Source organism: Corvus hawaiiensis, chromosome 5, assembly GCF_020740725.1.
Source record: "Corvus hawaiiensis isolate bCorHaw1 chromosome 5, bCorHaw1.pri.cur, whole genome shotgun sequence".
NCBI lineage: Eukaryota > Metazoa > Chordata > Aves > Passeriformes > Corvidae > Corvus > Corvus hawaiiensis.
The window spans coordinates 64,263,434-64,289,381 of record NC_063217.1 but is presented as its reverse complement, the minus strand read 5'-3'; the positions used below and the strand labels follow the sequence as shown (position 1 = coordinate 64,289,381).

At 40.0% G+C, this 25,948-nt stretch overlaps 1 protein-coding gene across 2 annotated transcripts in view; it reads right to left on the bottom strand.

Moving 5' to 3' along the window:
- Window positions 1-936: 936 nt before the first annotated feature.
- LOC125325805 (mitochondria localized glutamic acid rich protein) overlaps window positions 937-25,948 on the bottom strand; it is a 29,611-nt gene continuing 4,599 nt past the window's right edge. The window contains exons 4-7 of one of the 2 annotated variants that reach the window (XM_048303261.1): window positions 23,273-23,509; window positions 6,993-7,151; window positions 6,151-6,279; window positions 937-4,553 (exon numbers count right to left, since the gene is read on the bottom strand). In XM_048303261.1, the coding sequence (XP_048159218.1) occupies window positions 6,242-6,279; window positions 6,993-7,151; window positions 23,273-23,509 (434 nt within the window). In that variant the 3' untranslated portion in view covers window positions 937-4,553; window positions 6,151-6,241. The remainder of the gene's footprint in view (window positions 4,554-6,150; window positions 6,280-6,992; window positions 7,152-23,272; window positions 23,510-25,948) is intronic. The other variant, XM_048303260.1, reaches the window with a different exon arrangement.

Genomic DNA, 25,948 nt, shown 5'->3' with positions numbered 1-25,948 from the left:
ATTGGGAAACTTAATTGTTGGAAAAGTCCAGCGACTGCGGCAGGGGGAGAAATTGCAGACCAGCCAATATGGTTGATAAAAGCAAGCTCCCCTTATTAGCAATCCCGAGGCACTTATATAGTATACCAGCTTGTTAACTCTTAATTGACTCAAACCTATCAAAGCGCATTTCTGCTTCTACATAATTAGACTACATTGGCAAGCTTCTACTAGTTATGTTATGATTAAAGAATTCAGAGTTCACCCTCCCTTCTCCTGGTCAGTACATCTTATCTGCACAGCTGCACATCCTCAAGCTTGTAACCTGACATATACCAAGCTGAATGCAGCTGTTAGCGTGCATGACTTTGGAGGAACTATCCCCCATGCGTCCCAGCGCTGGAATAAACATACCTACTTTACTACTTATTCTAGTAGTGGAGTCTTTCCCGCGCATCAGAAGAAGCAGGAGAGCAGGGAGAAAAAGCAGGCGGGGTGGGGGGGGGAAGCGAGTTGAACTTCCAGGTGAGCCCTCGGTCCTCCAAGAGACAAAAAAAAATGGTGGGGGGTAATTCCATTGCAGTTCACTGCTTTTATGTGCTAAGACTCCTCCCACGGCCCAATTTCCCAGGCATTTTTTCCCTGGCATCCGGGGGTCTGCCACACCAGCAGGGGGATGGTCGCTTGCAGCCCAGTGGTGGAAGCTTTCTCTGCCCTGTCAGGCGAAGTCCCCTCACAGACAGGGCTTACTGCCATTTTCTAAAGGGGTTGCCTGTAATGTCGGCAGTTTCCTTCCCCCTCGCATGCCCTAGCTGCCTCCTGCATGTGGCAGGTGTTAAGGCTCCCCACATGCCCCTATAGTAATTTTTCACCCCATGTCAGAAAATGGATTTATAACATATGTTGAGGCATAAATAAAAATTAATTGGTTTCTTTCAATAAACCACAAGCAAATCATGCTATTTCAACAACCTGTTTAATTACCTGTAGTTCAAGCAAGTAGCAGGAATAACTCCAGCATAGAAACCTACAGTTTTAGCCCTTTTCCCCCTCCAAAAGAGCTGGAGGAGATAAAATCTCTTGCAGCATCCCAAAGAAAAGAGTAATGCCCAGAATGCAGGAGAATCCAGTTACCCATGGTGATGCCTGAACCCTGTTGCTTGGGAATGGAATTGACTTCCATCATCCTGCACAGCTTCCATCTTCTGCAGCAGGTGAGGAGGGCAAGAAAGAAAAGCACACAACCAAGTAATACCTTTCCTAAGAGCAGAATTGTGTGTATCACAACAGGGATGGCACTCCATGGAAATGGACCACCCCATGGGCAGCACACAAAGTGAGCTCCTGTGTCCTTTTACATAAAATACCTTCTGTCCCTGCTTGTCTGCCCTCACCCTCTATGTGCCTCTGTCCTCTCAGCTCTCCTCTCAGTCTTTCCTAACCACCCACAGGGAGGAAACAGCACCTACAGTAGCTGATTGCAGCCACAAAAGTGCCACAGAGCTGCATCATATATTTACTTATCTGTTATATATGTTGTTGTGCATAGTTGCACCTATGTGTATAGGTGTAGTTACACCTATATATAACTGATCTCAGTTATCACACAGCTGGTAGGAACTTTGTGTTCCTCTCAGCTGCCTAGTAAAGCAGAAGTTGGGGTGGCTAGTTGGCTCAAAATTTTTGAGGGAAAGAGGCCAACAGGTGAGGAAAAGAATCACAGCACATTCTTGGCTGGGTTGGAATACATTGAGTTTTTGTCTTTGTTTTGGTTTTTTTGTGGTTTTTTTCCTTTTTCAGAAAAACAGATTTAAAAAGTAGTATCACATCATCAAAGCTTGTTACAGACATAAGAAATCTTGATTAAAGTATTTCACTCTTGGATTTTCCAAGTGCTGAGAACCAGCTTGCAGTTTGAATTATGTTTTTTAGTAATTGTCTTATGTGTTGAAGAAACAAACGAACATAAAATTGAAATTCTATATCTACATCAATACAGGCAAAGAGTAAACCTGAAACTGTTAGATGGACTTCGTTGTCTCCAGAATTTTCAGCTTTGTGAATAGCTGCCAGCAGCAACAGGCTGTTGCCCTTCAGAGAGGTGAACTTAGAGGGACAACTGGCTCTAGAGGGAGGTGAAAATCCTTGCCAGCTGTTTTCACAGATAGTTGCTGACAGCAAAGGAGCAATGTGCCATTTGGACAAATTCTGGAATCTCAAGCTTTGCTCTGGCCAGTGAAGTATATTCTCAAGACCAAACCTTTCCTCCCATCTCCTTTAGTCTTGCATTATGTCTGTTCTCTGCTGTGGCCTTGTTCTTCTTAATGATCCATTTCAACAATATCTTTCAACATTTTCCATGGTTCATCACAGCCTTTGCATAGCAACTCAAAAATTCACTTTTTTGAAAGTGAAGGACAGAAAAATATTAATTTATGTGGTATTCAGACTCCATACTAGCAAGACTGAATCAACAATGGCCAGAGCTCTGCGAATTGCAAAATATCTCTGTTGTTATTCTAAGAGAGTCAAGTGCTGAAGCAGACCATACTGTGCTACATATCATCACAGCTAGAGTTCATAATATATTCCTAATTCCTCTGTCTTTCAAGAGTAGTTTCTTTTTTTTTTTTAATTAAAAAAAACCTATATGAAACAAAAGCAAAAAAAGAGGAACTCTGACATAAAGCACATGTACAGGCTATTTTGGGACTCTCACATTTTTTTGAAATTGGAAGGATGAAAAACTTTGGAAAGCTCATCATAGTTTGTGATTCAGTCCTTCAGGCAGTTGTTCTGGAGGGCTAAAATATTTTGCCATGTACCAGAGCAGTTCCAGAGATAAAAAGCCATTCAGAAAAGCCTACAATTTCAGAAACCATACTGTTAGAAGCAGTTAAAATAACTTCTTTTACTAGCAATTAGTGAAAATGAAGAAATAGAACATTTAAGTGCATACATCCATCGCAGCATGTTTAATCTACCAGATAAATAGACTCTTATCCAACAAAATATTGGTCTAAGATTTTTATTCCAGTAGCTTTGGCTACAAAAATTGCTTTTAATCACAGAGGCTTTATCCTTTAAACAGAAGGCTGTGGTTTTTCTTCTTGAAGCTCAGGAGCCTGCTTTTGACTCTGCCTTGTTCCAGTTATTCCTAAGTAGGTCCAGGAGCAACAGGTTATATTTTTGTTGGAACACTATTATAATTTGCTTTATGATGGGGGAAGGAGCATGTGTCACTTTGTGCTATGGGTAGGAATGTCATAATGCTGTAATTTCTCTTTCAACATTTTCCAAACTTCTGCTTGAAGAGAGAAGAATCAGACACACCTTATGAAACACACTTTCTATATAAATTGTACATAATATACCTTATTTAGCCCTGGTTTAGAATCATTGCCATTCTGTGATGGCTGCAATGGGGTCTCAATGTTTTGTCTTAGATGCACGCTTGTGCATGTAGCACAATGGAGCGTTGGGAGCACAGTGGCATACAAACCTGTTATTCATAATATATGTATTTTTTATTAAGCTAATACAGAGAAAACAACATTATTTAGCTATTCAGTTCTTTCTTAGTCCCTAAGAATGCATTTGAACACCTGTTGCATAGCCCTTCACAGGCATTTTGCTCTCTGTCTGCAAGTGCTTGGAGACAGGCTTTGCCATGGCCTAAAACACTTGTGATTTGTACCAGTTTGAAGGTTTACACCAAAACTTTGTGTTGCTATACTACCACCACATGCCACTGTGAAGACAGAGCAACACAGAAAGACCACAGTAAGCTGAATGAGATTTGGGAGGAGCAGAGCCCAGCCCACCGAAGGCAGGAGCCACTACTTTGATCCATGATGACAACACCGACCAGTGCTATTTTGATTGTAATGCTATGAAGTACCTATTGCTACTACTTGCAAACAGGTTTTCTTCCCAAAGCAGGAGCCTTAAATGTTTACTCCTGGATGTTATTGTGCAAGGAATGGTAGCATCTGAAATGTTTATGCAGGGGGGAAATCAGATCATGTACAGCCAGATGTCCTATGCTTACAATCAGAAATCCAAACTCAGGAGCAAACAGGTTGTTATTTTCCCTGTGATCCAATTTAAAAATGCTAACAGCTACTTTTATAATATTTTGACTTGATTTTAAAACCTTTTGCTTACATTTTAGCATGGAATGTTACAAAGGTGTAACTATGCACAACAACAGTTTGGACCAAAAGTAAGAAATCAATGTACGTATCAAGACAACAAAGACACAGAAGGAGTTCATCTGGCATGGTTTAGTTAAGTCTACTGCTTCTCTTAGCACATGTATTTAGAACATCCTGAGTGGCTTGACTGGATGCTACTTTCTACAGCAGAGATGTTAGTCACAGAAGCGTCTCTCTAGGCAATGTAAATCATCTCTTGCAGCACTAATACTGACCCTAATGACCGGTGTGTGATAGGACAGACTGTACAGTTTCTTTTATGTCTCCAAGGAAGAGTATGAGGTTTCACACAGGAATCAGCTGGTTGATTGCCACAAATATTTGCATTAAACTTTCCAAAGGCTTCCGCACTGCTTACTGGGAAAAAGAAAAAAGAATCTGATTTAGAAGAAGCGACAATAAACGATGTTTAGCAACAGACAAAATTCAGCAGGTCTTTTTCTTTGCAATCATTCAAAGCGCACTGTAAATTTGACTGCAGGTTACCAGTTAAGTGAATTACAGAGTATACACAGCACTGATGTGTAAATCATGCTTATCTGGGATGGCTTATGGGAACTTGCTCTGTTGCCATCACCAAAGCCCAGTTTCAAGGAATCTGTCATGTTCATCCACATTGCTCAGGCATAAGTGTTCCCTGCACGCTGGACTTACTTCTACAAATAGTTACTTGCTTAACTTTAAGCACAAGGTAAACCAATTGTTTTTGCTGAGATTACTTATATAAGTAGTTCCATAGCAGTGTCAATTTGGGCCCAATAGACACAATCAGTAGAACAGCTGAACATCTCTTCTCAGGCATTCTCTGAGCATCAACTTAGGGCTTTATCTGAGGATTTAATCCATTACTACTTCCTCTATCCCTTCACTAAATAACCACTATTTTTTAAAAAAAGTTAACTAGATAGTGATTTGATTCTCACACCAACGTTCTTTTAATTTCATTTTCTTTGCCTTGAATTCCTTAAAAAGTATAATGTGTTTTAATGCAAAGTCAGAGTTAAGCTTCATACTCCGAAGTGTTTACAATCAAAACACCAAAATAAAAAGGAAGAAAGAATTCTTTCCTGACTGGGAATGCAGTATGGTTCTAGACTTGTAAATTGGTCAAATGACAGCCAGTAATCTTACAGCACCAAGTAGTAAAATATTTCATAAATCTTTTTCCCCCTGCGCACGAGATCAAATTGGAACTCAATAAGAAGCTCTTTTGTAACCTTGTGCTGTTATACTCATAAAAAGTAATTTTTTTGTCAAAAAGAGTCCAAGCAGTTTAAACAGAAAGGAGTGGACCTGTACACTGGTAGGAGATTAATCTATTTCTTAATCTAGATGCCAGATGTTTACAAGGGAAAAAAAAGATTCGTAACTTGATTGCCTTCTCTATACCACAGCATTTATGTGTTCTTGGTTACTTGATTTTCTGATGTGGTACCCTCAGGTACATTTGGCTTTTAATTTGATCAAAAATAAAAACTTTGAGAGGCATAGGCTTGCAACTTTTCTGACAATCAAAAAATAAAGCCAACTGAGAAAGACACTAGCAAAATAGAAAGAATACTATATCCAGTATTTTTCATTAGCACAAACTGAAAGTGCGGAGAGACTAATAATGAAAATATTTATTTAAAATAAGACAGTCGAGAGGGCTACTGCTTTATTGTATAGAACAATAATCCAGAAGTCCAGTAGCCATATATAATTTAAACCAAATATCCAAAGAACATTTTTTGCTTGGAAGAAAGCTACAATTCTCAGATCTTTATCCAGTTTGCATGGGACTAAAATAAAGCTATAAATAAATACACAGCATGACAATTGATATAGGATTTGCTCCCTAGCCTCTAAAAGATGCTGGCAATGATTCCCAAAAAATAAGAAATACTTCAATGAAGTTCTTTTTTTTTTTGAGAGCAGAAATACAAATTCACCATAACAGTGCATGTGCACTTACCACATGCTCCAATTGTCACTAACTGAGATAAAAACTTAGGTGAAGAGCAGAAAACCACATGCTGCAACTGTACTGTGTACCTTTAGGGATCTTAAGCAACTTCTTCAGTTGTCTTCTCCTCCTCAGAAACTGAAAATGGAGACAAAACACCAATGAGAAACAATGGAAATTACTTATTCAATGACAAATAGTCAAGTAAGTTGTTTCCCTTAGTCCAAAGGATTCTTGGACTAAAGGGATAGAATTTACAAATCCGTATTAGGTATGCAGACATTTTTCCTTTTAGCTTTTTAATTCCAATTTTAAAAGAGCTTAGAGGCCAAACTTCTAAACTCCTTTGAAAATATCCACAGTGATGATTTTAACACACATTTTTCTTTGCATTTAATTACATCATTCAACTTCAAAAGGAATATGAGATTGTTTATAGTTGCACCAAAGCACTGCAAGCTTTATTCATACCACATGTTCTATATTTTTCTTTACACCAATAGAATTTAAGAAAATTCTGTCTTTCAAATCAAGTCAGGTGTTGAAAAAATGTGTTATATGCAGCACAAGGAGAATTTCTTGTTCTTAATGAAGTTCACATGCAGCCACTTACAGCAGGGCACTGAGCAGGGCACTGAGTCACCACACTACACAATCGAATTTAGCAACCTACTTCTACTGCATAGCACATAATTTCAAAATCAGATTTTCTGATAACACTGTGATGCCAAACACAGCCATCATGGGCAGCCGCACTGCATCACTTGAGTTCTGCATGCTCTTGCAGCTGGTTCAGTGCACACAGCCATCAGCACTTGACAAACATTGCAGACCCAGCTGGACTCTTGCACCTTCTGAAGTTTGCCATGACTCCTCAACATCAGTGTCCTGGCTCTTTGAGTCTGTGTCAGAAATCTCTTGAGCTGCTGAGGCTACTGCTTCCTTATCACTGTCTAAGTTTTCCTCATGGGCAGAAGAAGCTGCAACATCCAAGACTTCACTCACAGTTTCTATGAATCAAATAAGAAAGATAATTGTTGTCTCTTTCCATTCACCATCATAAATGACGGTGAGCAATCAAGGCTCACAAAGCATGAAGTAGCTGCCCAACATATATGCTTGAAGTAGCTGAAGACAACAGGATCTATCAGATGATTAAATTTTATCAGGCAAATAAAACTTTGCAAACTGAATTCCAGGGAAAGTCTGCCTCTTTCCAACCCTGGGGCAGAAACCTATAAACTGGATCTATTTTCATGTATTTAGACATAGGCAAATATTCTCTAACGTGTATATTATCTCTTGCAGATATTGTGGCTTTGTTTTCTGATTTCTGTCAAATTCATAGGACATTACATCTACACTCCACATAATCTTGGAAAGACATCATGGGTAGTTTTAATGTAAAAATATCCTAGCATCAGGCTGAAGATTCAGGCTGCAATTCCATGATTGCCAACCAGATATTTTTCAATACTCCTTTACGCATAAAGCAATTCGTCTCTATAAAAAGTCTGTAATAGGTAATAATTAGTAATAGGCAATATTTAGTAATAGGCAGTCTCTATACAGATACACTCTGCAGGAACACTGAACACATCACCCACCAGTTGCATGTTAAATTTTACTTGAGTAAATTCTCTCTTACCCTGTTCGTCTAACCTTCCTGTCAAAGGTCTGCATCATCCCACTCTAACTGCTCAGTAGGAGAAGGTTTGTCTCTAACTTTCTTGTTTCATCCTATACTAAACTATATGTCTATTAAACACAATTAATTAAACAGCTTCTTTAGGAGTTCAATAAATGCAGTAAATAGTTTTATAGAGCTAGCATCCCATACCTTTCCCCAAATATCACCTTGCAGCTAGTTAAATACAGCATATTCGGAACATTGATTATTTCACTTTACTTTTCAGAATTTGATGAGGCTGACAGCTGGTCTGAGGGCCTCACAGAATCAGACATGAAATCAGTCAGAATTTACCCGTGAGAATTTTACAGTGGAAATTTTGCAGCTTCAGTGAAACCCACAGAGAAGGCCAAGAACATATCAATGAGAGAAGATGTTCTGGACATAAGGATGAGATCTTCTTGTTATGGGACATTAAGAGTGTACAAGGAAGAACTTGTGGATAATATGTAGCAACTATACCTTTGCTTGTATAGCTAATTGTTTTACTGCTTGAATGGTCATTGTTTGTTAGACAGCCTTGTCATTGCTTGCTAAGCAGCCAATCTCAATAGGCCACAGCAATTATCAAGAGGTATAAGAATAGCAGTAGAGAAAATAAAAGATCTCTCTCGACTTTGGATTACGACAAGTGTGTGCTGTTATGTCTGCCTCGACAACAGCCACAAGAATGCTTTCTGGATTTTGAAGAAGCAAAATAAAAAGAAATGCTCAGGAACTGGCACCTTTGCCTTTATAGGGAAGAGCTATGCAATAGAAATAGTACATTTCAAATTTGGAACTTTAGATATTTTATAGCAAGGAATACTTGATGTAATGTCATATATTTGCTATGATTTGCTATGATTTGCTATGGTAACAAGCTGCTGGGTTTCAGTTTGTAACATCAAACATTCAGCTTTTATTACCAAAAATTCTTTCTCTGTCTGATAGTATTTAATCTTTTTTTGTTTTTTTCTCGTGTTTTAATTTCTTTAGCACTAAGAAGAGTAGATCAGTATGCAAGTAGAGGGAGCAACATGGTCTTTTCTGCTTTTTATCAAAACTTCATTTCCTTTGGATGGGAATTGTGTGTGTTTGTCATCTACAGGAATACCTGCCTTGAAACCAAACATTAACTACTTGTGCTGAAAAAAATGTCTCTCGTCTGAATTATTCCTTATAGCTATCAGAAAGGCAATCTAATGCAAAAAAATATGGATTCCTCCCAAGGTGTTCATCCATGTCTCTGTGGAGTAGCTGCCACTCACTAAAATATAAAGGGACTTGTGGCAGGCATTTCATTTTGAAAACCTGTGTCTGTTGAATGGGTGTAGTACGTTTACATACAAAATTGCCCTTGGTTAGAGCACAAATCCTGAGCTGGTACTTTTATTCAAGTGGCTTTCCCATCCGTTCTTTGAGCACATGTGGCTGGAGTTCCATAAGAGCCCCTTTCTTGGTGCCACAGCTCTTTTGGTGAAGAGAAATGTGGCAGTAGCTGGTGGTCCCAGTGCACATGCTCATGGCAGCACCAGCAATGGCAGCTTGCACTGGGTCGTTATCCTTAAGGCCTTATCTCCAGCAAAGTCAGACTGGCCGATGAAGATCACCTTGGCTTTGGTTCTTTGTCATATTGCAAACTGTCCAAGTGTCTCCTGGTGCTTTGGGCACCATGAAATTAGAAAACAGTCTACAACCTCCTGATGGCTACCCTGAGCATTCATTTGACACCAGAACAAATCTCGGCCTGTTTTTTGGTAGTTTGGACATGTCTTGGAACAAACACTCTGTATTCCATTTACAAGGCCAACACATTTTTCTCTGTTCAAGGGAATTGCTGCAATCCCAGAGCAAAACCAGACTAATGATGCCCTGCCAAGCTGAGAATGAATGCCCTGCCTATCTCAGACTAGGGACTGTCATGTGGGTCTTTCTACATGAGGAGCATCAGACATATGGCTCGAGCTCCTCACATCCTCCCCTACTGATCAGCTGGTAGCACAGTGTTACAAAGTTTAGGCATTTCTCCTTTGTGTTAAATTTAATCCCAGTGCTATTTCACACCCTCTCTTTTTTTTCTTTTTTTTTTTTTTTAATCTGCATGGATGTAATTTTTTTTCAATCCGGTTTAATCTCTTGCATTTGTTCCATGTAAAATCCTGCAGTAACACCCTATTTCATTTTAATCTCTGCCTGATACAATGGTATTTTAATCTCTGCCTGATACAATGATGACTCCTTTTCCATAATCCTTGGATGAAGGATTTTCTGTCTGTTCAATTATTGCAAAGTTGTTAATAAGCCTGTCATGAAACTCTGCAGCAATTAATGGATGTAACTGAAATCATTCCTAACTTTTGTTAGTTCAAATACTAAAATTTTAAGCTTCTTTATTTTTTACAAAATAGTTGTAGAGGAGTTACAGCATCTTCACTGGTTCTGTGTTGTTTCCTGATGATGATCAGTTTGAAAACCTGAAGTCCTGCATTTCCTCATGCAGTGAGGATTATCATCCATTTTGTCTATTTATGCCAGATTTCTTACAATTTCTAAAGGCTGTAACTGAACAAAGTAATCTGGATTGTGCAACTGCTTCTCTGCAATGAGGACACATGGTATTTAATATTATGCTTTCCACTGAATGCCCAGCTGCTTTATTATCCATATAGAACAATATCACTCCAGCTCCTTGACATCTTTACCAAAACACCCACTTGCAGCATTCCTGCCAAATGGGTCTCAGTCAAGTAATGATTCCATCCTGACCCATACAATTTAAAGCCTGCCAAAAATTATTTAGCTTCCTTTCATATCCACAAAAGTGGGGTTCATTGGGCTCTTTCTTAATTCTCTGGGGGAAACTTGCCCCTGCACACATGTATCCTTCATCAAAAGCACTGGAGTTAAAGGGCTTAATAATTTTCCTGCTTCATTCGGTGTGTTGTGCTACCCCCCATCCTAGTAGGATATATTACTCTACAGAATATACAGAATATTACTCTACAGTATACAGAAGGTATACTTCACAGTTTCATACAAGGTATTATATTAGTAGCAAAAATCTCAGCCTCTGTGTATATTATTACCTCTTTTTTTTCTGAAAATTTGATTTAGATTATTTTCAGTTTTCTCCTGGAGTAAGTAGCTGCATCCCAGTATCGCTGGCTACAGCTTTCTTCAATTTTGCTAGGCATTTATATATACCATGGCACTTACGGATCTGAATTAGGAGCTTAACTTTCCTGTGATTTCAACAAAAGACAATATAAAAGAACTTCAAGCCTCAGAGGACTCACAGTAATCACATTTACTAACTGTAGGCAAGGGGCTTTGCATATTGCATCAACAGCTGTTGCCAAAGCACTCAGAAGGATTTGGACATACCAGGGATTTTGAGGGCAAGCATCCTTAATGTTAGTTACAGCCACAACACACATCCACTACACAACCATCAGTTATATGTGTATATATATACATGATGTATATTTATACATCTGTATAAATATACATGTATAACATCTATGCAATATCCATTGCTGATGTGTAACAGGGAATCCCAAAATACCTCCTGCTCCTGCCCAGGATAGCTACAGGCACTCCCAGGCAGTCCTGAGCTCCTCTGCTTTAGGAGATAACCATTTGGAGAAGAAATGCATCCTCCCAAGTTGCACTTGCGGGAACAGAACATGACTGGGCAACATTACACATGCACCTAATGCAATACCAAACCATTTCTGTTGTGGAAACACATCTGGCTTTGTGGATACAAAAATGCTGTTAGCAAGAAATTTTCCTGCTTCTTTCTAAGCCGTGAGACACTTTTCTCTCTCACGAAGATAATAGCAGAGTTCTATAAACCACGAACACCTGCGACCTTGCAAAGCCTTGTTTATGGTACAGTAGAAAAATATTTTGACAATGGATGTTTTAGGATTATAGCCAATCACCCCAGGGGGGTGGCTGATCCTTTGACCAATTAGACGATGAAGAAAAAAAGTCTGTAAAAGAGTTTGTAAAATAATTAAATGAATCAATCTTGCTGCACAATTTCTGCCTGCTGGATCTTCTCTCCTCCCTACAATTGTGGGATACAGTAATATTTGGTGCACCCCGACGTGATCTGCACGCTGCAATGTGTCCTGCACGCTGCGAGCCAAGCCAAATTTTTCTAGAGGTACGCTGTTACCTTCCCCCCACCCCAGACCGGGATGTCTGATGGGACTGAGAGAATGGCAAACAGCAGTTTAAAACCCAACGCTCTGCTATCAGTCTGGAAAGGTGTTACCACTTCAATGAACGCCTCCATCGCTGAGGACTCACTTTGTGAGTTATTAGACTGGGCTGCCCTACATGGTGTCTCCTGGAACCCAGACACTGCCCTGGATTTTGGGCTGTGGCAGGAACTAGGCTGTGCTATACATGAGCTCCCATATGGGGATTCGGCAGTGCTAGAATTATTAAGCACTTGGCAGTCGTTGTTTTCTCTGCTGATAGACCTTGACTGTAGCAGTAAAGCTGGCTCGACTGCCTCAGTGGAATGTGAAGGAGAGAGATCCAAAAAATCCACTCCAGCTCCATGGGCAGAGCATGTCCCAGAGCCTGTACAGGGTCACCCTGCGCAGTCGCAGGACTCCATGCCTCCCAAGGACTCTGCACTGGCAGAGAAACTGGTGGGGGTGTCGGGGCAGCGGGGAGGGCGTGCAGCCCGCCTTGCCATTTGACTCAGTGGCAGCCACCGGTTTTTCAGGGCTGCGGTTCAGCGGGCTGGCATCTTAGATGCCCATGGTGGCTCCTAGCCCGGCTGCACATGCACCTGCCATGCTGAGAATGCCCGGATGCAGCTCATCACCCTCCGCAGCGACAGACAGTGCTGTGGAAAAGCAGAACCAAGCAATCGACCTTCTAATACAGCATCTGCCTTTGCTGACAGAGCTGCTGAACATCTCACGGCAGCTGGAGGAGCTGCTCAGCTTGCAAAAGCAGCTGTTGCAGTGGCCAGAGGTGCCCCTCTGTGCAGGGTGCGCCGCGCCTGCGCCTTCCGCGCCGCCTGCGCCCCTGTGAGAGATACGGTGAACATGGAAGTGGCGCGACCAGCAGCTCCAAACCTGGAACCCGCAGCGGCGGTGGCGCCGGTCCCAGCGTTATCTGCCGGCACAGCGCCGGCGCTCCAGCCACCAGAGAAGCTGAGACCAGTGACAGAAGCGGTGGTCGTGGTGGCTACACCCCCAGTGCAAGAGGTGTGGCAGACCAGAGCATTGCTCAGACTATTGTAGATCTCTGACTCATGCCAACAGTCGGGAAACTTCTACTGGGGTGCAAGGAGGAGGAATTGCTCTCTGATGCAGTGGCTCCCCCAGAGGGTGGCACAGGCCTACTCAGCCACCCTAGAGAAGGCAATGCCAGGGCTGACAGGCTGGCCAACCCTGCGTGGGTAGGGCCTCAGCCGAACAAAATTGCACAAGCCAAGGCATCGCACGGTTTCTTCCATCAAAGTGCACATACCCTGCAGAAGCAGTTTCATTTAACGCCAACTGAAGCACATGACATTGTCAGTGCTTGTGCTGACTGTCACGGACTTGCTGCACCTTTGCCACCGGGGGTAAACCCCGAGGGCTAAAAGCCTTGCAGCTTTGGCAAACGGATGTAACGCACATCCCTGAATTTGGTCGGCTGAAATATGTGCACATGTCTATTGACACTTTCTCCTCAGCTATGTGGGCTACTGCTCACACTGGAGAGAAGGGCCGTGATGTCATTGCCCATTGGAAATTGGCTTTCTCGGTCCTGGGCGTGCTGGCTGCTGTGAAGACTGATAATGGTCCTGCCTACGCCTCAGAGAAGACACGGCAGTTCTTGCACCTACGGGGTGTAGACCATACCTTTGGTATCCCACATTCTCCTACTGGCCAAGCCATTGTCGAGCGTGCTCATGGTACTTTGAAGCATGTTTTGGAAAAATAAAAAGGGGGAATGCATGGAGAAACCCCACAGAGTTGACTAGAAAAAGCTTTGTATACAATTAATCACCTTACAGTACCACAAAATTCAAATAATCCTGTTATTCTGAATCATTTTCTCTCATTGCAGTCTTCAGGCGAGACACAACTGCCCCGAGCAAAAGTCTGGGTACAGAATTTACTCACTAACCAGTGGGAAGGCCCTCATGAGCTTATCGTTTGGGGTCATGGGTATACTTGCGTTTCCACAGATACTGGGGTACGGAGGCTACCTTCAAAATGTGTTCGCCCTGCCCTACGGCACCAGAGGCAGAACAGGCAACCTCCAAATGATGACCGGAACGCCAACCATCTAAATGGCGACCAGAATGTAGATCATCAGCCTAATGACTCTTCTGATGATGACCAGGATGTCAACCATAAGGCGGATGGTCCTTCCACAAGCAGAGACTGAACTTTAAATTTCTTGTTATGGAGTCAGATAGCTAAAGCCTTAAGGACATATTTAAAATTAATAACTGATGTAAATTTCTATTTAGGATTAATAGTAGAATTGTTATCTTATAAAACAAAAAGGGGAAATTGTGGATACAAAAATGCCGTTAGCAAGAAATTTTCCTGCTTCTTTCTAAGCCCGTGAGATACTTTTCTCTCTCACGAAGATAATAGCAGAGTTCTATAAACTATGAACACCTGCGACCTTGCAAAGCCTTGTTTATGGTACAGTAGAAAAGTATTTTGACAATGGATGTTTAGGATTTTAGCCAATCACCCCAGGGGGGTGGCTGATCCTTTGACCAATTAGACGATGAAGAAAAAAAGTCTATAAAAGAGTTTGTAAAATAATTAAATGAATCAATCTTGCTGCACAATTTCTGCCTGCTGGATCTTCTCTCCTCTCCTCCCTACGGCTGTGGGATACAGTAATATGGCTTGAGTTGAATAAATACAGAAAATTAAATTGATTTTACAAAGGAAAATTGTGGTTTTGTTTTGAAAGCTTGCATTTAGCTGTTTGCTTTTTTTTTTTTTTTAAATAAGGCAGCAGATTTAGGAAGCTTCAGTAGCTTGTTAGCACAATATCCAACATTTCACCTAGAAATATAATTTTTATGAAACTATCCCTATCATTTCAGTGAAAAAAAACCTACCAAAAACTGCTTCCTCTGTTAAGCAGTAATTCCTGCAGTCTTTAAAGACAATTTTTACAAGTGCTGAAGTTGCAGCCCTGAGAGTGAATACAGACTATATATTTCTATGCACTTACAGTAGAAGAGAAAACAGTCCAAACACAGGGTGATTCTGCATGCTCATGATGGTCAGTTTGAATTGTGTGAATATTCGTGAGCTCAGCATTCCCCCATCAGAACAAAGAGGCAAGATAAGCAGGGACTGGTGTGCCCTGTGTGACTGACTCATTTTTGCTGCAGCTGATAATAAAAATAACATGCCCAGATTGACTTTCTCCTGCTAATAATAAAGGAAACCCCAAGCAATTGCATTGACTTCCAGAACCCAGATCCTACTGCTTGCACAGCCTCTTCCCCCAAAGCCTTTAAGCTTTTAAAATATGCTTTCCAACTTTCCTGGGGCAGTTTTTATGCAGAATCAGCCTGGATTTTTGTCTGGGATGGAAATCCCTAGTGCAAAATTTGGCTAGCTCACACTGGCAGCCATGTCCTACCACCTGGTAGACAACATGCTATAGGATGACCTTGAAGCAAGAAGGTGGAAGGGATATAAACTAATTTATATATTATAGTTTTTAATCTTACTGGATTTTAAATCTCTACCTTGTATTTTTTAAGTGGCTTTGCAAGTATGTATTCCTTATTTACAATACAGATGAAGAAGACAGCTGTTCCACATTTTAAAATTAAAGATTTATTCAATCTTTTCTTTGCTTGGGGAGAGGTGGGGATTTCTTCCCACAGGACAGAAGTTTTATAACACCACCATACAAGATAATCCCAGCCTTCTCAGGAATACAGCCTGTATTTCTTCCCTCAGTTTTGAATTTCCTTACCAATACATTTAAAACAAACATATTTTGGTTCTAATCCTAATTCTTTGATTTATTTAAAAGTGATCTTCCCAACTGGAAACAACAAAAAATTTAAACAGGCACTGGTATCCTGCAATTTTCAAAGATATTTAAAAATATGCTTTTCTGAGTGAAGCACTTCACTTAAAGCAGTATCCTTCATATGATGATTTTTTTCCTAGGCAGTCAAGGTGAGGCTAATATCTGTAATGCCAAACACCAGGTTCAATTACTTTAAAAACATTCTTTGCAGAAGAATTTGGTTTTATAAAGCTAAAACAATACAAGTTAGCCAGTATCATACAACTGGAATCCATCTGGAGCAGGAGAACCAAAGCTGGATTACAAAACAAGGCTTTGATATTTCAAGCTGTCTATAACATAACCAATGTCACACACTAATTCCAAAGGAGGGGAGGAGGGGGGAAGTAAAATTTAATTGTGCAATTAGAAACAGTATTTTATTTACAGTCTGTTAGAGACCATCTTACATTAGAATGTGATGCTTTTGTTTACCAAAAGCTTCCTCAGTCAGGTCCATTGAGGGTCTCAGGATGTTCCCTGAAATGTTAAGATAAGCAGAGCAAAATATTCCCAGTTCCTTTTCATAGTTTAAAGACCTGCTAATGGAAAACTGGCAGTGAAATAGAATTGACTTTTAAAAAGTCAAATTCTGTCACGTTTGAAAAGTAATTCAAGAATGTATTTGAGAAAACCTGCAAAATAGAGCACAAGAAACAGGGCTACTTGGCTCATTCAGATCTAATCCAGGGGAGAAGACAGCAGTAGCAGCAAGAAACTGTGATTCACTTTAAGAGCAACTTCACATATTTTGGTTCCATCAACCTTAGGAAAAATGAAAAGGGAAATTGTTCCAAAGCCTGAGGTGGTGATGACAGCTAAGGTCCCCTTCCATGCTTTCACCAGAAGCCACCTGCCACCCCAGGCACGGCTGGCTTGGGTTCAGCATCTCCTCCCTCTGTTCATGGGGCTCAAACCACATCAATAGGAACAGGGGGAAATAATAATCACTGAGACAGTTTGGGACAAAACAGGCAAAGCTGTGCAGCTGTCCCTGTAACATGACCAAGTGCTTCAGGTGCCATTGGCCAGGAAGATCCAGGGAGCTCAGCATGGAGGGCTTGCAGATACCCTCCAGAAACATCCCATCACCAGGAATGTCACTCAGGACCACTTGAAATGCTTTCTCTCTCCTCTAGCATTTTGTTCAGTGAACATTTAGGATTCCAACCAGCTGGAGCAAGTTACCAACTTACTGCTTGGAAAGGAAAAACACTTAACACCTAAACATTGGGCTTAAAAAGGAAAAAAGGTCCAGGTGGTTGACCACAGACTAATGCCTCTCCACAACACTGTGAAATCAGCACTTGAGCTCCACACAGGAAAAAATAAACCTCTTAGTTCTAAACAGAGTGGAGGATATAACAATTACTTAGAAAAGCACTGATTATTTTTCAGTCTGATCATTCCCTTGAATGCAGAGGATAGGAACTAATGGCTGGCAACTGATGAATTGTTTTTGGAACTGCCCTGGCCTGACCGTGCTGTTACTCGGACACAACGTAAAGGCAGCCTCAGCCTCAGCCCTCCCTCACTAGAGCCCATGGGCATCAGGAGTTTAGTCCCTCTGGCATTCCAACTATTCCCTAGGATGAACACAAACCAAGGCTTGGAGCCCAAGGTCTTTGGGAAACTGATGAACAAAGGAAAGCTGGGATTTCTAATAAACCTGCCACTGTACAAATACAGCATCTTTTCCTTTTTGCAAGCCATCCACAAACAATCCAGATAAAAATCCATGAGGTCCAGCTGAGAGCCTAAACCATGGAATTATGAAGCACATTATTAAGAATAAAAATTTTCATCACTTCATACAGAAAGAGAAACATGTTTAATCAGCCAAGCACATCACAGGTTGTTTGTGCCTGATGTAGGTCACTAGTTCCCAAGAAAAGCCTTAGTTCATACTAATGACCAGAAGACTCCCTTGAAGAGAGTTTATTCTACAATCAATGATTAAAAAAAGATTCTGAGACGCCTGTGATGGTCAGAATAAAAGCCTAACAGTGCATGTCACATTAATTCAGAATAGTTTATAATACCTCATAAAATGTCAAGAATATTGTTTTATATTCTGTAGCATGGAATTGTAACAATGAGAAGCAACTCACATTGTTTGTTTGTTTGTTTGAAACACAACAATTTTTAGTTACTGATTGGAATGGATCACAAGGAAAACTAGCACAAGTTAATATAAACGGTGTGTATGAAAATAATAATTCGATGTATTAAATCGTTCGGGAGTTCTAAAAAAACTTCTAATTAAGACATTTTCTTTAACATTCTTCATACAGAGTAATGAACCAAGTTTTATCCACTTATACAGTTTTCAAAGGAGCAAAGTTGTTGTTTTTCACTGCTATAAGAAACATTGCCCAAAAATTAACATCAAAATCCCCATCATTCCCATTGTGGTTTGAACTGCCACCATAGGAAAACAGCAGGGGGTGCCTGTTGCGATCGTTTCTCTAAAGTAGGAGACTAACAGTATTCCTGTGGTTGTTGTATTTACAGGAAATTTTCAAACAGAGGTAATACTACTTACAGTAAATTAAATGCTAGATTTTGTTGTCCAAAGTGAGTTGTTGCTTTCCAATTTAAATACATACAGTTATTTTAGGGTTCAATCTTGACAATGAGCTGTTAAGTAAAGCAGTATAGTAAAATAGTAAAAGCAGTAAGTCTATTTTCTCCTTAATACTGACATTCATTTAGGCATTATTATTTGCTGTACGTCCTTCTACCAGCTTTAGTATTTTCTTGAGAAGCTACTTGTCCCCTTGTCCTAGTATAGACAAATACGAAGACAGTTCTTTTATGCAGGTCTCCCCCACGTATTTGTTTGCACTCTTAGCTGGGAAGTTCTAGGGTTTTTTCCATTTTACCAAAATCTTCCTCTCCAGCCCAGTGCATGCTGTAAAGTTCACTTTTTGGCTAAGCTGATCAAAACTGAACAGTCTCTCCATTTACCAACTGGGGTCTTCAGATGCTAACAACTTTTACAGAATTTTTTTTCTAAATATTGTTCACTTTCTTCCAACAGAGATTTTCCAGTTATGCTATGATGACTCACCTAAACCTCAGTTTTATGAAGGAAAAACAGGAGGAAGAAGAAGAAACCAGTGGCCAGTGTATGGCCAGAGAGATATAAGGTAAGTGCAGCAGTCCAAGAGACAGATAAAAGAAAGAGATAAATGTGAAACAGAAATACCCAACAGAAGTTCCAGATACAGATACTTCCCCTGTAGGATAATATTTACATAATTCAACTTCTTACGGCCTAATTTAGCTAGATCAATCTATCATAATCAATAAAGAGAAAAAAATCCTCATCCTGCATCTCACACAAACAGATGCCTAGACGGATGTGTCTGTTCTACTGAGCAACGTCATTCTGAAAGCCTCTGAATAAGCATAAGCAATTGCAAATCACTCTGAGGACTCTTCAGTAATTTTCAAAGTACTCACAGTGTCAGCACACCCAGAATTTGATAACTTACCAAGCCAAGCCAAAATGCACTGATTATATCGGGTGTTTTTGTCTGCTTGGCATCACTGTATGATGGGGTCAGCAAAAGTCCTGTCCCAAAAGCAGCAACTCCGGTCCAGAGCAGCCTGCATTTGTTTCTCTAGGCTGCAGAGAGCTGGCACTGTAGTGCATTTGAAGCTTAGCATGGAAAACACTGGCACATTCACACAATAATCCTCCCCAAAACCAGTCACTCACTCAAACAGCCTTAGAAATAACAGAGAACAGACCATGCCCTTCAATACTTTCAAAATTAGAAAATAACCTATGCTAGAGAAGTCTGGAAGAACTCTAGAAAAGCACAGTCAGGGGCTAATTGATTCTGTTATTTCAGTTGATAATGCCAAAACCTCAAGCCTCAATACCAGAGTTGGAGAAGAGTTTATGGTGGCAACCCAAACACTAAAAGTCATGAACCTTGCCTAATCCAAACAGCAGTTTGCCAATCTGTGAATTTTACAGCATTTGTTCTGTCTGAAGAAAAGCTTAATTTATGGTCCCAGACACAGTACACTAGAAAGAGAACAACAGGAACTTAACCAGCATTGGGCAGTAACCAAGGGGGATAGCTCAAGCAATAAAAAGCTAGAGAAAATTAGAATTTAGAGGAAGATAAAACCTTGGGAGCAGAGTAACATGTTCAGTACTTATTTTGGTAACAGTATTTCACAGAATTCCAGATACCAGCAGTGGATTGTAAATTGCTTAAATTGAGGCAAGGAGAAAACTCCAGGCAGGTACAATTGTTAACAGTCTGAAATGGAAATTACCCAGATTAAGTATTAAGCGTCCACCTCCAAGGCTGGGTTGGTTTTTTGTTTGTTTGATATCTCGTTTGGTTTGGGTAGGGGTTTTTTTGCACATCCACGAGTAATCACACATTTATACTATCTGTATAAAGGAGCTGGAGACAAGCATCCCTTCACAGCTTGTACTTCCAAACATTAGAGAAAGCCTTATACATTAAAAGAAACAATGGCATTTGAAAAAGCAGAGGTTCAGGAAAATACTGGTAACAACAAAAATGCACCTTCATCTGCAGAAGTAACAGCAAATTGCCAACAAAACTAGCAAAAGCTACTTAAATACATACTTTTTTCCAAAGTTCTGAAAGAAAAATCCTTCTCTAACTCAGTAAAAGTGGAGCTATGCTATTTTTTCTTCCTCTGAATGGAGATAACATGAATGATAAAGATGGTTAAATCCAAAACTGAAAGTTACATCCAGAAGGATTTTAATTAGAATTTTTTTTTAAACACGATAGCTGTTGGCTGCAAGTAAGACACTGAACAAAGTGTTACAGAGAGAGCAGACAACTTTTGAAACAAACCCCCATCTTCTTGTGAACATGATGCCAATGGAAACTAGTTTTTACACAGCTTAGAGGAAAGGGATGCTGATTTAGGCCTGTGTGTCAGACCATGTGCTGCTGGTGGCCTTCCTTCCTTGCAGTCAGGAACTCCTGGGAAGAACTGCTCTGGAGGCCGTGCTGTTTGCAGGCAGGATCAGGATGAGGAGAGCTGGACAAGGGAGCAGGGAGTGCTAAGGTGACCTGGAGCAGGAGCCTGTCCTGCCTCCCAGGCCAGGACTCAGGTTACACCAGGTGTAACCTCATGTGAACCACAGCGAGGTCCCCAGGGTTTCACCATCCTGGCCACACCTGTCATCAGCAGTTGTTCACAGCAATCTGCACTGGCAATCAGTGGCATGGGACAGCTAGGCTCAGGAGCAAGTTGTAACATCCCAGGAACACCCAAGAGATCAGGCAAGGAGAACACTCCCTTGCTTCAGTTTCTTGACAATTTTACATACCAAAGGTTTGTTTCCGCTAGCTTTACCACCCAGCCAAGAATAACCACTGCAGCAAGGTTTGGTAGAGGGCACCTGGGATGACCCTCAGACTCCCTTACAGCTTTCAGCATAACAGATGTCTGGTTCTAGTGCTGTTTTCCTCGGTAAGTATGTTGCCAGAGATAATAGAGCTTACAAATCAGTAATTTCTAAACAGCTCCTCCACTTCCAGATAACGCCAGCAGGAACTAACAGTTACAAGCCATATTTCTTCTTATCAAGCAGTGATCACTAAGTAAATGATGTCAACATGTCCAGAATGAGATCCTCAGACTTAATCACACAATCATCATAGAATGATTTGGGATGGAGGGGACCTTAAAGACCATCTTGTTCCAATCCCCTGCCATGGGCAGGAACACCCTCCACTAGATCAGGTTGCTCAGAACCCCATCCAACCTGGCCTTGAACACTTCCAGGGATGGGGCATCCACAGCTGCTCTGGGAAACTGTTCCAGTGCCTCACCACCCTCACAGGAAAGAATTTCTTCCTAGTATCTAATCAATTAATGCACTATGTTTCTCAGGGAAAATCCTAGCTTCCCTTTCTCAGGGAAGATCCTCTTCAACAAAATGGCAGAAATATTTACCATACAGAAAATCCTACCTTATCCAACAATTAATGGTTATTCCTAGATAAGCATTGTGAAAGGAATACACAACCACTTCCAGACACAAGCAAGTGCTTATGAAATTAAAATGAAATTTTGCAACTGCTCCGTAGAGCAAGAAATGATGCAAGACATTTTTAAACATATCTCTTACTGGCTCTAATTCACCAAATTTAACATACACTGGACTACTTCCTTTCTAAATGAAGTTGTCTAAATATTCCATAGAAATGGAAATTTTTAGGGCTCTAGATATTTTCACTGCTACCTTATAAATATTTCTATATGTAAGCAGTAATAATCACTACCAAGGTATGTAGTTCTGCTTTCTATAAACTGTATTATAGCAGATCAGACTAAGTATTGTTTTAAATGTTATTTGTAATAGATTCTTTTAGAGACAAGCACAGGAGCTATTCACATTTGAATTAAAATTGCATTCATACCTAGACCTTTTATAAAACTGAGCGATTAGATGTGCTGCACTATTTCTCAAGTTTATTTGTTAAAAAGGAAATTAAGATGCATCCATTCCTCATTGGAATCACCAAGGAAAAAAGTGAAAACCGAATCTGCTAACACCTTTGATGGTACTACGATAAATGCCCATAGATTAGCAGTCAAAATACCTTTAATCTCTGTTTGATCTGTGTTTTAGACATATATTAGTGGTAAAAAAAAACAAAAAAGAAAACCTAAAAAAATCTGCCAAATTAAATTATAATCCTGTATCTTGTGTGATTTATGGATAGTTTTGCCTTTGTATTATTGCAATTTTTAAAAGCACAGTAAACCAAAATATTTCGAACACCCTTACAGTTCAAAATACTGAACGTTTTGCCACTTACCAATTTCACTGTTTAACAACAATCAGATGTTTTATCGGATTGTGAAAATTTAGCCCAATATATCCTTAAAATTGAGACCACAACAGCATTTTCTTTGCTATGCAAGATTCTGTTGAAGTTACATTGATGGAATAGATATAATTATTCAGTGTGAATATCTTTGGAATGGCCAGTGAACTAAAGTGTTTAGATTCCTTAACAAACCCTTGAGAACTAGATCACTGAAACAACTCTGTAACTGATCACATCATATGCTCAACTTAATATCTTAAGAAATAGGATGGGCTAGTAAAATAAACATTTCACTCTACTTGTTTTAGACAGTAACTCTGGTGCCACAGGCAAGATGTTTTCAGAGACACTGATATGATAAACTTAATTACTTTATGCTCATGATATGTCAAGTTAATGCCTGAATTAGTTTTCACTGCAGGACAAACTCCATTAGGAACATAGATGCTCATTCTTAATGTTCTGTAAGAAGCAGACCTTTAGAACCCACAACACACACACTCAAAAACTACATTCATAAGTTAACCTTGCACTGCAGCAGCTTCTGAATTAGCAGCAAGTTCCAAATTAGCAGCAGCCTCCTGCTGTGCTTCCTCCACAGGATGGGATACCTCTGGACTCAGTGAGTCATTCTCCCCTCTATCTTCTGGGGATACCCCAGCACTCTCATCCTGTGCTGCAGGTTCAACAGCAGCTGCTGCATCAGCCTCTTCCATGGCCTTCTCTGCTTCAGTGACTTCATCCATCTCTTCTTCATCACCTTCTAAGGATTTATTCAACACAATAAAGAGAGTAAAATGCATGCATGCAACAGAAATTTTACCAACTACTTTTTATCATCATCCTCACTTAAAGTGGGAAGCTAAGATTCAGGATCAGAATTAACAAAAAAAAGGATCAGTAATTAATCCCCCATATTGTCTAATGTGGCATCAAAAAATGTTTACAAGACGAGGAAACCATATTCTTAATTACTGAGTTTCGTAACATGTTTCAATGGGATAAGAAAAGAAACTGTGGCTTAAAGCAAGTGTTGGGGGTGCAGGGGAGGATAACAAAGGACCTTGCCAAGTGCTGCTTCAAACCACTCTGCTGAAAGGGCCAGTGATGGTACACACACAGGTGCCAGAGGGAGCATGACTCTGTGAAACTACCACATGGGGAATAAGACATTTGGTCTTATATAAGTAAGAAAATAACTTGCTAATTTTAAGTGGTCAGAGCTCACTTACTTGGAGATATGACCACTTATGACTGACTATTTTCTTTTTACAAGTCACAACTCTCTTTTAAAGACTTGTTTATACCACTGTGGGTTAGACTCCTTAGAACCTGAAAAACAGTGTTTCCCAGTCATGCGTCACTTCAAACTCAGCTGAGACAAGTAATGAAAAACTAACAGCACAAAGCAACAAAGATGCACAACCACCATGCAAACATGCACTAACATCAAGTTCACAAAGGAAAAGTTATACACCAACTGTTCATCACAAGTTCACCACTAGAACCCACTCACCATGTGAAAAAATAGAACTGGAAATAGAGTTTTTAATTCAATGTAAACTACATGAGAATTGAAACAAAAGAGCTTAAAGAGACATAGTCAGAGTTTGTTTTATTCTTTTCTATCTGTTTAAAAACTAAACAGATCAATTTTATTTTTTGGTCTTCTTATGCCAGTGTAAGCCTATAATTTTGTGTTCAGGTTTCAACACAAGTCCATTCATTTCTCAGTAAAAATCAAAACTTTGCATTATGAAACCTGATCATGTCCCTTTAAGAAAACACTATTTAAAAAAAACCCCTAAATTCATTACACAATGAACAAGCTAACAGCCAAGCTCAGCATTCAGTACACTTTACTGGACAGTCAAATAGAGTGCATTCATTCAGAACAGCCAGCTTCTCCATCTCAGAACTTCTATAGAACAGATTCAGTAAAAAGCTCAATATGGTTTGGCCTTGCAAACATAGGTAGTTCTTTTAAGGTCTCACAAGAATGGAGTTTTACAATAGAAGGTATAAAGTCATCCCAAGGTGGGCTGCAAGGTACTCAATGGTGAACGACTGTCCTTTGTTTGTATTTAACTTCCTCGGGTTTGGAAAGAGATCTCCCTTGTGTTTTAGTCTGGAAAGTGTAAAAGCAGAGTATAGATTAGAAAGATTGAATCAGCTTGTTAGAAAAATCATAGCTAAAAAAGAAGGAAATCAGGAACAAGCTTAAAGGATACAAACAACAAATGGAAGACAAAACTAGTATTTGCTAAATAAGCAAGTAGAACATCCTGCAAGCCAAACATCATTTTACATTTCAAATGATGTCTCAGATTTTCTACTGCTACTTCGAGTCAGCCTTCTTCCAGGGGCTTTTTAAATCCCTCCCTAAATTTGAGAGTACCTTTCAGTTAGAAAGAGCCACAGGAAATTTGCTATCAGATCTCTTTCTAAATGTTTGTTGTCATTAATTAAAATACCATTAAATATAATTTCAACCCTCTAATAAACAAAGAACCCTAGAATGATTGTTTCTCTTGTTTTGACAGACTTCTTGCTATGTACAGTTCTCTGTAATAGACGTTTTGGGTTCAGGCGTAAGGGGAGAATTTTTCCCGCAAGAGAAACCACAAAAATCCTAGCAAAAGAGTCTCTCTCTGATCAGCTGCTCTCCAGTGTTAAGTTCTCCACCTAGAAAGTTCTTTTACCATATGCAGCAAATATGCCATGAACGTGCTGCTTGGAACGCTGCTTTTCTATCCACCACTTCATATTGTTACCAGCTCTGTTTTAGAGCTTATTTTAAGCTTGATTTAATGTGCCCCTAAAAAAACTATCAGAACACTTTGAGAACAGAATTTTTAATTGCTCTTATCAGCAATGCTTACTGTGCAAAAGTGTACGGACTGACTATAAAAAATGCACAAGGAAAGAAACTGCAATGGCACTTCTGGGAAAAGCAATACTATGCTAACACTGTGACAAGATAAACACAAAAATATGACTATGCAGGCAACGGGAGAAAAAGGGGAGAAAGAGGGGTGTTAACTCTTTTGAGAAGGCACACAGAGGATTCTGCAGGAAAAGTAAGAACAGAAACCTCTTTTGGGTATACACAGCTGGGAATGAAGAAGGATTTTAAAAAGCAGCTGATTCAATGGTGGTTTTGTACTGTGAATTGGAATTAGCTACTCAGAAGTCCAAATAA